The following is a 13,184-nucleotide window of genomic DNA, read 5'->3' on the forward strand; positions in this document are numbered from 1 at the left end:
GAGGAAGGATTTTGTGGCTAATCCGCTAGGTCCAGCTTGTGACCAGCTCCTGAGATCCTCCCCAGTGTGTAGCCCCTCAAACACGGCTCCCTGTTCACTATGGATCTCCATATGGGAGCAGACACAGACTGGGATTTTCGAATTAGCGTAAGGGAATTAAGCACACAATTCCCACCGGCTTTCCATGAGAATTAAGCATGTAACTCTCTTGGGTCTTCTTTGAATCCAAGACTTAAGGGCTGCCAGTGACTGCACCACTCTTGCAGATGAAGAAGTCTGAGGAACAATGGCACAGTTCCGTATTTAATTAATCCTTAATTGATTTCAGTGGGAGTTAGGCACCTAAATATCTTTTGAGGCGCTGGGTCAATGTCTCACTGTGGTGGTGAGGGTCTTCACATATGACAAGGGTTCTACCTCGGTGCAAACCTACCTCACAGCTACTGGCTGTGACCTGAAGTGTGAGAACACATGTATTTCATAATAGATAGGGCTCCCGTTTACTGAGCATGACCCTGCCTTTGGACTCTCAACACCAGCTGACATGGGGTGTTTTGAAAGGGGAGCTGGGTAAAAGGTGTTGAGCGCTAGCAGCAAGTCAATATCTTTCTTACTCAGTTGGCGATACCTGGGCTTTGGAGGAACCAAGCAAGAAACCAATTGGATGACAATCCCTTTTCATAGAAACACGTAAGCAATGTTAAAGTGAAGCGGTGGCAGTCCGTGGTGCAAGTTAGTGCCAGCCAGCAGGGCTGAATGTCTGTGGTTGTTGTAACAGATGACTGCCTAAGTATGTGTCACCTAGTCATTTAGCCATGTTATTGGTCATGCCCCTTAAGTGAGATGAGCCTGACCATGAGACACATTAGAAGGATTTTTAGTCTATGTGGTGATACATACACCGTATTGCGTGACACAGAGAATTTGTATCGCTACAGCAAATGCCCATGTCCACTAACAGGAATAATGCAGAACTGTGTACACAAAGGGCTAGATGACTTTAGACACAGCCCTGAGAAAAAGGTGTTGCCATAGGCTGCAATAGGACTCAAAGATAACCTTAGGGTGACCAGATGTCCCAATTTTATAGAGACAGTCCCGATTTTTTTTTCTTATATAGGCTCCTATTACTCCCCACCTGCTGTTCCAATTTTTTACATTTGCTGTTTGGTCATCCTAGATACCTGGTTAAGGTACAATTCCTCCCTGCACCTGGCCTCATACCAATAGTAATTACAAGAGGCCCAGGATGACATTGGGCTGTGCATTGGCTGGGCAGAGCCAAGGTTCTTCCCACCCACTCCCTGCTCGTTACTCCATCTCAGAGTGGCGTAAATGAGCCCATGGCACTGGCTTACTCTTGTGCCAGGCTATAAAGGGAGGTTGTACTAGCTTATGAAGGCCTAATGCAAGACACACTCTAGTCCCAAATGGATGGGAGGGAGCAAGAAGCCTATTTCTTAGAATGCACCATTTGCCTCGTGTTTGTTTTTAAACTGGAGAAACAACCCACAACTCAAAGCACCTTGTATTTTTACCTATGTAAAGGCCCTGGACCATGGATCTCCCTGCCACTGCGGACGGGCACAAGCCCAAAGCCTTTAGATGTAGGCACCTGCTCTTGGTGCAGCCCTTCCCACAATAACAATGGCAGAGAACAACCTGGCACTGCAGAACAACAGGGATAATCCAGAAAGGGGAAAAATAACATAAAACGAAGGATGGATGAAAACTACCATCCTTCCAATAGCATTGGGCCTGCGTTTGTTATGTCAGTGCCCAGCTAGCATGGATATAATCACTTCAGAAGTGTATAAGTGAAGGACTGGTTCTTATTTACACTTGTGCTCCTTTACCCCATGAAAAGAGGCCACAGTGTAAACGTGACTCAGGTCCAGCCTCTGTACAAGGCTCTTTCTTGCCAGTCCATTATGTAATTTAACAATCGCACCACAGAAATCCTTTAAATTCTGGTCTGTGAAACAAAAGCTCTAATTTCACCCAGAATATTGTCATCTGTTTTTCTGATCCCAGTATCCTAATCTGAAACCAGTGCTACCTCTCTGCTGAGCAGTGACCGATGTCCAGGGCCTCGCAGGTCAGTCTCACTCAGGAGGAGAACTCAGACATGTGGGGTCTGGATATGTTCTAGGTGTAACTTGCTTTCTTTACACTCTCCACCAATCCTGGAATAATGTGGTCAAAAAGCATGCAGGCAATCTGGCCTTCCAAGCATCTCAGTCCAACAACAATGCTCAGTTCCCATGGAGCAACCCTGTCTCAAATATTGACTCTAATCAGAACCAAGATATAAGGCAAACTCTCCTGCTGTTCCCATACCTTCCACTTAACCATGTACCCCAAACAAACTCATCACGCCTTCCCAAGAGGCAAAACTTGCTCTCACACTAAGAACACTAACCTGGAAGACTTGGTGTAACACCACCAACTGGTGCCACCTGTGATAACAATATCAGTGGCACTGGGTTTAAGCTAGCTCTTTGTTTCCATGCTACCAAACTGGAACAGCGCTGGGCACGTTGGCTTTGGCCACTGCTTCAAAGTCCATTGCTTGGTAAACCAAAGTACAATAAAGCTATCTTGCCCACAAGCTAGTCTCCATTAGCTTAGCTCAGGTGTCTCTGCTGCTTAACATGTCCTGTCTCTGCTTGGCCCTAGGTTACCTTCCCTGGTCAGTCTCACCAGCCTTGTATTACTTTATTCTGCCTCCCAAATTTCCCCTTGGGCACTTTCTCAGTGCCTTTCTCGTTCACTGGTGGCTTTTCCATGCAGCAGCTGGGCTGTTTTGGGTGAGGGCAGCATATAGCATACAACTGCAGCCTCTGGAGTGGGCGATGTGTTAGAACCAATATGCCACCCACAGCCCTACTTTTCACAGGGGCCCATATCCTCAAGGTATTTAGCCTTGTACATATCTGTCTCACAGAGCTGGAAGGGACCTTGAAAGGTCATTGAATCCAGCCACCTGCCTTCACAGCAGGACCAAGTACTGATGGATTTTTGCCCCAGATCCCTAAATGGCCCCCTCAAGGGTTGAACTCACAACCCTGGGTTTAGTAAGCCAGTGCTCAAACCACTGAGCTATCCCTCTCAGGGAGCCTAGCAGAGGAGATCAGCTCACTGGCAGGTCCTGAGGGTGACTGCTTCTTGGAAGTGATCAGAAGCATGGATGGATTTTACTGTATCTCCCTGCAGCAATAGCCATTTTTTCATAACTCATGAGCACGACTTGACTGCTAAATTCAGCAGCTTGTTAATTTCCTCCTTTTAAAGTGCAACACATTTTTTCCCCCAGTACCTGGTCTCTCTGCAAAATGATTTTCCAAAAATCTAAGTTAAAAGTCCCTGTATTGTTTATCAAGCCACAGCTAAACTGGCTGGGGACGAGAGACAGGGTCAGTTCCTTCAGCCCTTTTTCACACCCAGCAGCTCTTTACTCTGCGAGGTGTCCCACTGAAATCGATAGGGACGATTCAATGCAAGTCGCCGTATGAGAGTCTGGCCTTTAGAAAACGCTTAACCAGCATAGCCTGGGATATAGCTATGTCTAGTTTAATTAATAATATTTTGCATGTGTAGTGCTGTACATGTTCCAAGCACTGTACAAACATTAACTACAGTGATTTATCTGTAATTAATTAGAGTAACTACTAATTAGGGTAAATAACAGTGAATCTCTGTAGGTACCAAATTGATTTTGTGAACTGAAAGCAAATTATTACGCTGATTAGATGGCATCAAGTTTAAAGTGGTACCACAAGGGGAGTGATAGCAGTGGGGTTAAAGGAAAGGACCAGGGGTCAGGACGGTGGTGTTCACAGCACGACCATAACTTTTCAGCGTGACCTTGGGCAGTCATGTGGCCCCCTCTGTGCCTCAGTTTCCCCATCTGTAAAATGGGGATCATGCTATTGACCTCCTTTGAAAGCACTTTAAGAACTGGGTATTTGATTATTTTCCGTAATGTCTATTAAGGGGATCCGAGAGCCTTGGCTGGCAGTCGCTAGAGAAATGCCAAGGACTATTACCATTTTGGGACCAGTCAAGCTCTCGCTATCACAGTATAAGACATGTGGAGCAAAGCTAGTGTCTTGTGTAACTCGCCGTCCTATTGCTAGAGTTACTGGCTTTCAATTCACGGATCCAGATACTAACTTTGTTGCACCTGAGGACATAAATGTGTAGGCTAGAGCTGAAAAGGCACAACAGCTCATACAAGTTCAGAAGCCAAATAAACGAATGTTCAAGAGAAGGCTGAAGGAAAGTGCAGCAGCTGGTATAACTCAGTGTTACTCGATTAACATCAGTGCCAGTTTACACCAGCTAGGATCTGGCGGTTTAACCTACTCTGCCAGAATCCAGGAACTCCTCAGCTATTTGCAGCCACCAAGTGAGTTCCTGCAGTCTCTTCTGCACAGCTTTACTGGAGCAACCCCCGCCCCCGGAGATCCCCGAGACTGTGCAGTCCTCCTGGAACTGGAGGAAAGTGATGAGCTGACATGTACTTTAGGGGGCACAAGTGGCAGAGTAAAATACACCAAAAACATTTGTTTTGCAGGTTAACACACTTTATATTTAACAAAATAATTTTTAATAATATATTTTTTACACATCAAATATTGTTGCTAGAACCCCATATTTTTACAGTCAAGTTTGGGGTTTTTGTCCCATTCATTTTTCAGGCACACTGTTGTTTAGTGTGTTTTGAAATTGGCTAGTCATTGACCAAGTAAATAGGATGGTCTGTTATTTAACAGTAGCAGTGTACATGGACCACATTCTCAGTGGGTGTAAATCGTAGCTGACTTCAACAGCGCTATGCTGAATTCTGGCAGCTGTGAATCTGGCCCCAATAAAACTCAAATGGGGAGGAAATAAGAATACAGAGGCAACAGGATGGTTGCAGACACAGGATTTGATTCTCCTACCATTGACGCCGAAGTGAGCCAGCCCTCAGCTGGTTTACATCAACATGGCTCCATTGATTTCAGAGGAACTGTGCTAATTTAAAGCTGCCGAGGAGCCATCCCCAAGAGTTTGCCATGGAGCAGTTTTGGGGCCCAAAGTCTTAACAAAAAAACCATAAATAAAAAAGCAACCAATGGTTCAAAAGCCAAGACCTGGTTATAACAGAACTGTAAAGTGGTATCACTGCTTTGAGAAGGTCTGTCACAGTATTGGGTTACATCTTCAGGAAGATGAACAAACAGGTGTCAGGGCTACAAAGCCTGAAAGTAAATAGCTTGCAGTCAGATGCCAGGAAAAGACACTCTTTGGCTGCTAACAAAGACCATGGTGCTGCCCTCCTCCAGCAGTGCTGGTAGCTGCGTTCTGAAGATGGCTTCTCTGTGTATGCACCCTTTGCCCTTGTACATCCTTGCCATAGTTCTTGGTGTGCTTATCCTCCTTTGATGCAGAATTATTACATCTTGGTGTCCCAGTTGCATGTTCACTTTCCGTTCTCTTGAGGACACTGTAGCTGCTTAATAATGGATACATCATGGCTCTACTAAAGGTTTCCTTTGTGTTTCCACCCCAGCCACATCATTTATTTTTTATTCCCATGAATGTAAATTTCAAAGCTGGCACTAGGCTACCTTACTGCAAAGGAAACCATGTCGCTCCGTGCACAGAAAGCCTGGACTGCCGCTACTGTGTGTGGGCATGAATCAATCACGCAGGGATGCTCATGAATGATTCAAGAGTGCATATTATCTATGAATGGCCACCACCGCAAAGTTCCAACCTTGGTGCAGGCTGGTGCTCTGCAGAAGGGGCTCTTGCTGGACTGCAGGATGGCAAAGCTATTTGTACCGCAAGGAAACCAGTTTACTCAAGGAGTTTGAGGGCCAACTCCTCACCACGTTCATTTTAGGAAAGGCTCTTGCTGAAACGAACTGCTATTAGGAGGGAAGACTTGTAACGTCTGGGGGAGATGTTCTGACCCTCTGTCTCATGCTGAGACCTTACTTCGTGAATGGACCCATTGGCTTCAACTGAGCTACACCAGGAGGAAGGTATGACTCTGCATGGAGATGAAGTTAATAGTCTGGTCTTGTATGAGAAGTGCTATTGTAAATCCTAGGAACTGTGTCTTTGCAGGCCTAGTTCATTGGTAGCCCATCACACCAGTCTGAGTCTTGGCCAGTTTCCACTGAAGTCAATGGGAAGAGTCCCAAGATGAGCTCCATGTAGGGATCAGACATTTCTTAGAATCATAGAATATCAGAGTTGGAAGGGACCTCAGCAGGTCATCTAGTCCAACCTCCTGCTCAAAGCAGGACCAATCCCCAACTAAATCCCCAAATGGCCCCCTCAAGGATTGCACTCATAACCCTGGTTTTAGCGGGCCACTGCTCAAACCACTGAACAATACCTCTCCCCAAAACTTGATCATTTGCTCTTGGGCTGCTAGGGTCTAGGAGTGTCTGAGGTGGGAGAAGCATGTTCATCTCCTGAGAGTGATATTACAGATGGGTTCCTTGGCCATCATGGTTACAGGCCTTGGGGGATGGCGAGAAAGTGAAGGGCTCATTAGGAGTGTTCTCAGGAAACAAGACCTTATCCACTGTCCATAGGAGAGGAGAACACACACTGCCACAGCTCACACCATGTATGTTAGTAAGGGCACAGGTTTAGCTTGCTCTGTGAATAACCAGTTGTCCATATCACTATTTCTGCTGGTGCTCCAGGGCAGTTTTGTGATTTTAATTCATAAAAAAAAATCTCCAGAAAACAGCTGCAGAAATCTCACTGGGGGCTGGTCAGAGATGCATTCAGATTTGCAATTGCAATAGCAATAGAAACAGTGGGCCAAATGTTTGGTCTCACTGCGGTCAAGTGAAATTTCCCCATTGACCTGAGTGAGATGAGGGTTTGGCGCAGAGTGCTGATGGCACAGTGACAAGGTAAATGCAGATGTAGCTCAGGGAAGCTGCATGTTGAAACCAAATCAGAGGGCTAGTGTCAATGCTGATTATATTCACAATGGGTCTGCGCATGTTGACCCAACTGTTCATGCTAGCAGAAGCCACAAAGAGCCAAACTAATCGCTGGTGTAAGGCAGCACAGGTACACCAGGAATGTACGTGTATCCAAAGTGATTACAAACAGTCCAAAGCAAAGAGCTTGATCAATGCTGGTGACAAATGGGGCACATTTTCAACCTTGGCTGAAAACCTAGTGTGTGTCGTTTTCCAAGTTATTTTGGTTCGTGTTTCCCCACCACGTTCATCGGTATCAAAGGAGTTACATCCACCAGATGTTATCCGGCATCGTTTGTGATTTGATTGACAGTTTTCATGTATCGGTGATGATTATTGTGTAGATTTCTTCAACTTGGATTGTCCCCACTTGGTGGAGAAAGCATAACACAGACAGTGTGTTTCTAGCGCATGGTCGATCCCTCTTTCTGTGTGCATCTAGTCCGACCTTTCTGCAGTTTACAGTCCAGGTTGATTTCTTCCATCTATTCATCCCTCCACCTCCTCTCTCTTCTTTAGCATCATTAAACATCAAAAAGTATTCATTCTTGTTTAACCCATAACCTTATTACCCAGAAGACCCTGTCTGGGAGAAAGTTTAGGAAGATGCAAAAAATAAAATAAAATATCACAACAGCAAAAATGCAATTCACACTGTAGGAAGTGATAGATAAGCTACAAGTTAATTGGCAGGTTGGAGGCATTATGAGTGCAGGAATCTGTGCAGGTGTTTTCCCTTCCAAAACCTCAGCTACTGAGTCCCCATCAAGCAAAAGCAGATTAGATATCTAGCTACTGGATATATATTCTGTATACGAAGTGTGAGAGAACTTTCCTGTTAGCAAAATATTCACTTTTGTTAACCCTAAAAGGTTTTGCTGGTGACCCTAGCGCAGCTGGCAGGAGGTTTAACATGTGCAGTATAGAAGCCATTACATTTGTCTTTTAATAGACTCATCATTGGTCTGGATTTTGCCTTTACAGAGTCTGCTTGCCGTGGCACTCGCGTTTTGAACACTGAGCAGGCTTCCACCAGTCCCCGTTGTGACAGTGACAGATGTTACACTCATCCACTTTCACTTCAATGCCAGCCGGAATTATGGTGGTTCCTGCAAAGCAGTTTGGACCTGGAAACACACATACAAAATAAATACATAAATTAAAATTGGAGCTGGGTGTGTATAGAAGGAGAGCAGGGGGGGCACATGGTGGATTTGAGAGTTAGACCACATGATAAGCGTTTACAAGCAGGGAGTCTGATGAAGTCATCTCAAAGTACAACCCCTCCCCATCCCTTCAAATAACCAGCCAGTCCAACATCGCCATAGTCCATTAGCACCAGGCAGGAAACCCTGGCCCTATTGAAATCAATGGCAAAACCCTCATTCACTTCAATGCGGCGAGGATTGTGCCCATCATGCAGTTAAATAACGTTTTTGTAGAAGCCATGAAAGTGCTCAATTGGTTTCCAAGCATAAAACAAAGCTTCAGACATTTAGCTTCCTTCACGACCCTCCCCATTCATTGGATACTTTGTCACAGTCAAAGGCTTCCCCTGAGCAGCTGATCGGTAATGCAGTGTCCCCTTCCTCCTAGACCGGCTGCAAGACCGCAGAAAAACATTGGGACTAAATCTTCAGCTGCTGTAAGTTGGCAGCGCTCCAGCGAAGTGAATGGAGCACTGCCAATTTATACCCGTGGCTGCTATAACTCCCTCCAGCTCCTTAAAATCAGTCCCTGGGATCCTGAGCCGGTTCCCGGATAACAATGAATAATTCACGGCATCAATAATTGATTTGCCTCCCAAACAAGCTTGGTTAGAGATTTTATTTTGTAAAGGGGATTCCATTAATCTGCTGATCTTGCCTTTTTTTTTTTCAAAAAAATCTTTATTAGACAATTTCAAACCCAAGTTGCTTCTGAAGTCAGCAGACTTTTTGTTTTCTCATGCTCATAAAGGCCCAACAAATAAAACATGGCCCAGCGGGTTATGTACATGCAATGCTTCTCTCCCCATACACACCCACTAGCATTATACTGTGAAATACTGAGCCTCAGCTCTCAATGAAATCAATTCTGAAAAGCCAGAGAGGTGAGAGGCTGTAGAGGTTTAGCCTCTTTGAGGACTGATGGCTGCATTATCCCAATCACTAGGTGAGCTGATTGTAGAAGTTAAATTAGCTAAACTAAACTGATTGTCACATGTATTCAGTATTGCCCAAAACTATGGTCAAGTGTAACTTCAAGTGTCCTCTAGTCACATGTTTTTGCATCTGTTTTCCTACTACCTGGAGTGAATTTGCAATAATATTTTAACATCAAAGCACATGAATCACAGGCTAGCTCTAAACTAAACTTAGCACTGTTTTAAGGGAAAGCAGCTCTGCCCAAGGTGTATTTGTTTCTCTCTCATAGTGCATTTTAAATCTACATTTCAAGAAAAAAAATGCGTATCTGCAAACGTGTGTATATAAATGACTGTGCAAGGGGGAGGCTCAGTTGCATTCCAGGCTCTTTTAGTATTAACTAACCGTTGGAGCAGGTTAGGCATTGGCCATTGGACTGATTTTTCTAATGGACAATGTGGTTTCTGCAAAATTATTATTTTTAACCTGAAATACTGATTTTTCCAAAAAATTTAATTTTCCATCAGGGCAGGCCAAAGTGAAATATTTTATTTGGGGCTGGTTCAACCCATATTAGAATATTTCATTGTCAGAAATAACCCAACATGTTTCCTTTTGAATCAATTCAACCAAACATTAAACTGCATTTTCATATTGTGGTTCATTGCCTTACAGGAGTTACAGTTCTGGCACTGATTCTCAGTGGTTGAAGTGCCCAAGAGAGCTACATCTCCTGTATAAGGACAAAAACCAAATGTTTAAGTGTCAGAATTTCTCACGGGACAGAATTTCAAAACTGCACTCAAGTCTACCTACTATACCAATGTTAAGAGTCCATTGAAAGTTTATTTCATGCCACTAGCTTGGTGTGTGTGGAAATGTTAATATAGTCGTTCTCAAGCTGTCATCATTCATATAACTCCCAGACTGACATAATTTATAGTACAGTAGCAGCTAGCTGCATTTAGGGTGACCAGACAGCATGTGAGAGAGATTGGGACGGGGTATGTGTGTGTGTGTGGGGAGGGCGGGGGGTAATAGAAGCCTATATAAGAAAAAGACCCAAAAATCAGGACTGTCCCTATAAAATCGAGAGTTTGGTCATTCTAGCTACTTTATTGGGGCTCCACTGTGGTAGGTGCTATTCACACACATTAGTAAGAAACAGGCCCTGTCCAAATAAGCGGGCAGTCTAAACAGACAAGCCAGATGATGGATGGGGAGGGAAATGACTTGCCCAAGGTCACAGAGTAAATCAGTGGCAGAGCTGGGTCCAACACCCAGGCTTCCTGACGCCTCGAACAGTATCCACTGGACCTCCTGCCTTTCTTGGTCAAACCTTTGGAAACCGAAGGAAGTTTTTAAGTGTACATGTACACAGACAGACCCAAGCACACACTGGAAATGCTCTTCAAGTTTCTTGTGTTTTGAAAGATTAGCTGTTTGCATGACATTCCCTGCGACTATTGGTGGAACTGGCAATCTGTCCCAAACCTAAGTATACAAACACTGCATATATTGCAGTGGTCAGCTACTTGAAAGGTTCCCTCCATTCAATGGACAACAGAAATATTTCCATACGTATGAATTCAATAAAATAACCTCTCAAGTGACTCCCAGTTAGGTCCTGTGCTTTAACCTCACTACATAGGCAGAAGTACAGTTCAAAACTTTCTTCTCCCCCTCCCTTCACAAATCCATTTGCAGGGATAATGTTTGTGGCATCGCATTAACCAAAGGGAGGGTGGTGAACTTCACACATTTATCTTAAATTTGCCCAGGAGTCTCGCCTGAAAACTAGAGCAATTATGGGCACAGCAAGACGTCTGGGCACTCTAAATTATAGAGGAGTCTAAATCAGAGGGTCAATCCATTTAATGGGAAGGAGGTGAAATGCACTATGTAGCTTGGTAGGACTTACTGGTCTGTGCCTGTCACAGGCATGACTGGGAATGGGGTGGTCTGGCGTCATACCAAAGAGGTTTGCATTTTACAGCATCAGAAAACTATTTCTTTCCCCTCATTAACTTTATTAGTGCCAGGACTTTATAGTACACTTCTCAGCGCTCACAGGTTTAAGTACAACAGGCCACAGATTTGACACTGCTGGTCTTAACTACCCAGAAGTAATTTAGATCGTTGTCAAGCAGAATAATTGGTATTTCTTGGCTATTATTCACATTTAAGTCATCCCTCCCTTTAAAAAGTGCTGCTATAAATTTAGATCAGCTTTGTCTCAGCTTTGCCTGTCCACGCTAATAGAGTCACAATAAATGCATATGAATGAGAAACCTCTGATGACTTTCGCACTAGCATTTGGAGCCGTTACATACATCCAGTATCTGCTACTTTACTATCGTCCACTTTCATACTAACAGGAACCACTTCCTTGTAATCTATAGGTTAGTGCATTTGTCTTTGTTACCCAATTGCCTGGCAGACTGTGGTGTACTAAGGTCTAGCCAAGGTGCTCAAAAGTCGGGAGAGGAAGGAAGCTCTTGTGGTTAAGGCATGGGGTTGGGACTCAGGAGATCTGCATTCAGTTTTTGGCTCTGTTGCTGACTTTGGGCAGGCCATTTCATCTCTGTCCCTCAGGTCCCCATCTGCAAAATGGGAATAATCATTTGTGTCCTGTGTATTTAGACTATCAGCTTCTCAGGGCAAAAGTGTCTCTTACTAGGTGTTTGTCCAGCGCCCTGCCCGCTGCATTCCCAATCTTAGCCAGAACCTCTGGGCGATCATATAAATAATGGATAATTAAAATAATCCTGTCGTTACCATGTGGTGCTAACGTTGTAGCAAACAACTGTGACCTTTAAATGGCCCTCCAGGATCTCCTCACTAGTCCTTTTAAAGGAGTGCTGTGCCTGTACTGCTACTCTGTGTGCCACAGCTTTAAGGAACAAGGCAGAGAAGCGTGAGTGCAGTAGCATGAGAAGCGTATTGCCTCGGAGTAATTCCTTAAGGTGGAATCAAGCATCGGCTGCATGGGCCCTGGTTGACAAAAGGGTACAGCTAGTCCTCCAGAAAGACCCACAAGAGCAAGGAAGGGGCTTCATGTGATCTCAGGCGTGTTTGAAAAGAGCAGGACCGGTCCTTCTGCAAGAAAGTGCGGGCAGCGCCAAATCCATGCACGGTGTGATTCCAGCCAAGATGAACACCTCAAAAAAGGAGCCAGCTGAAATTGAGGCACCTGCAGTGGGTCCCCAGCAGATACCAGCACAGGTTTGGGGGCCTGTGTCTTTGGAGGACACTGGTGCTTGTGGGATATAGTAATGATCAAGGGCCTGATCCAAAGACCATTGAACTTATTGGGCATCTTTCCATTGAGTTCAGGGGACTTTGGATCAGGCCCCAGTTGGTTGTAGTTAAGGCTGAGAGTGCATATCAGCAATATACAATAAAATATGGTACATAGATATTGAAAATATCCCCACACCAAGTGTGACCACCCCAGGAAATTCAGAGCCATAGTTAAGCTTAGAAGAAATCCCAACATGTTAAGGTAACATGCAGTTAGGGCACCCAAACCAGCTGAACTCTGCCCCCTAGGGATGCCATGCAATAGCCACAGGATTATGATTAATGCATTTTAATATTTGTAATCCAAGATTAGAGTCCCCCTGCACCCCATGGTGTCACTACAGGAAAAAGAGTTAAGGTTGTTTGAATGCCTTAACTGAGCATTTCCTTTACTCCAAAGGGGCCTCTTTGAAGCACATGGCATTTCTATGGCTGTGTATGTGTTTGGGCCCTATAGCTCTTTGTCCCCATCTAGTGGCTGGAACATGTAACACTTCCAATGGGAGTAGTGGGGGCAAAAAACATATCTGGCTTTAAGACTGAGCTTGATAAGTTTATGGAGGGGATGGTATGATGGGATAGCCTAGTTTTGGCAATTAATTTGGCAATTGATCTTTGATTAACAACAGGTAAGTATGCCCAGAGGTCTGTGATGGGATGTTAGATGGGGTGGGATCTGAGTTACTACAGAGAATTCTTTCCTGGGTGCTGGCTGGTGAGTCTTGCCCACATGCTCAGGGTTTAGCTGATC

At 44.6% G+C, this 13,184-nt stretch overlaps 1 protein-coding gene across 2 annotated transcripts in view; it reads right to left on the minus strand.

Moving 5' to 3' along the window:
* Positions 1–13,184, minus strand: part of VWC2L (von Willebrand factor C domain containing 2 like) — a 139,264-nt gene that overhangs the window by 33,527 nt on the left and 92,553 nt on the right. The window contains exon 4 of one of the 2 annotated variants that reach the window (XM_075069947.1): positions 4,367–8,131. The exons of the other annotated variant lie outside the window; for it this stretch is intronic. Coding sequence (XP_074926048.1) covers positions 7,983–8,131 — 149 coding nt within the window. The 3' untranslated portion in view covers positions 4,367–7,982. Of the gene's footprint in view, positions 1–4,366; positions 8,132–13,184 lie in introns of those variants that run through there. 2 annotated transcript variants of the gene reach the window in all.

This window comes from Chelonoidis abingdonii, chromosome 10, assembly GCF_003597395.2.
Source record: "Chelonoidis abingdonii isolate Lonesome George chromosome 10, CheloAbing_2.0, whole genome shotgun sequence".
NCBI classification, from domain to species: Eukaryota; Metazoa; Chordata; order Testudines; family Testudinidae; genus Chelonoidis; species Chelonoidis abingdonii.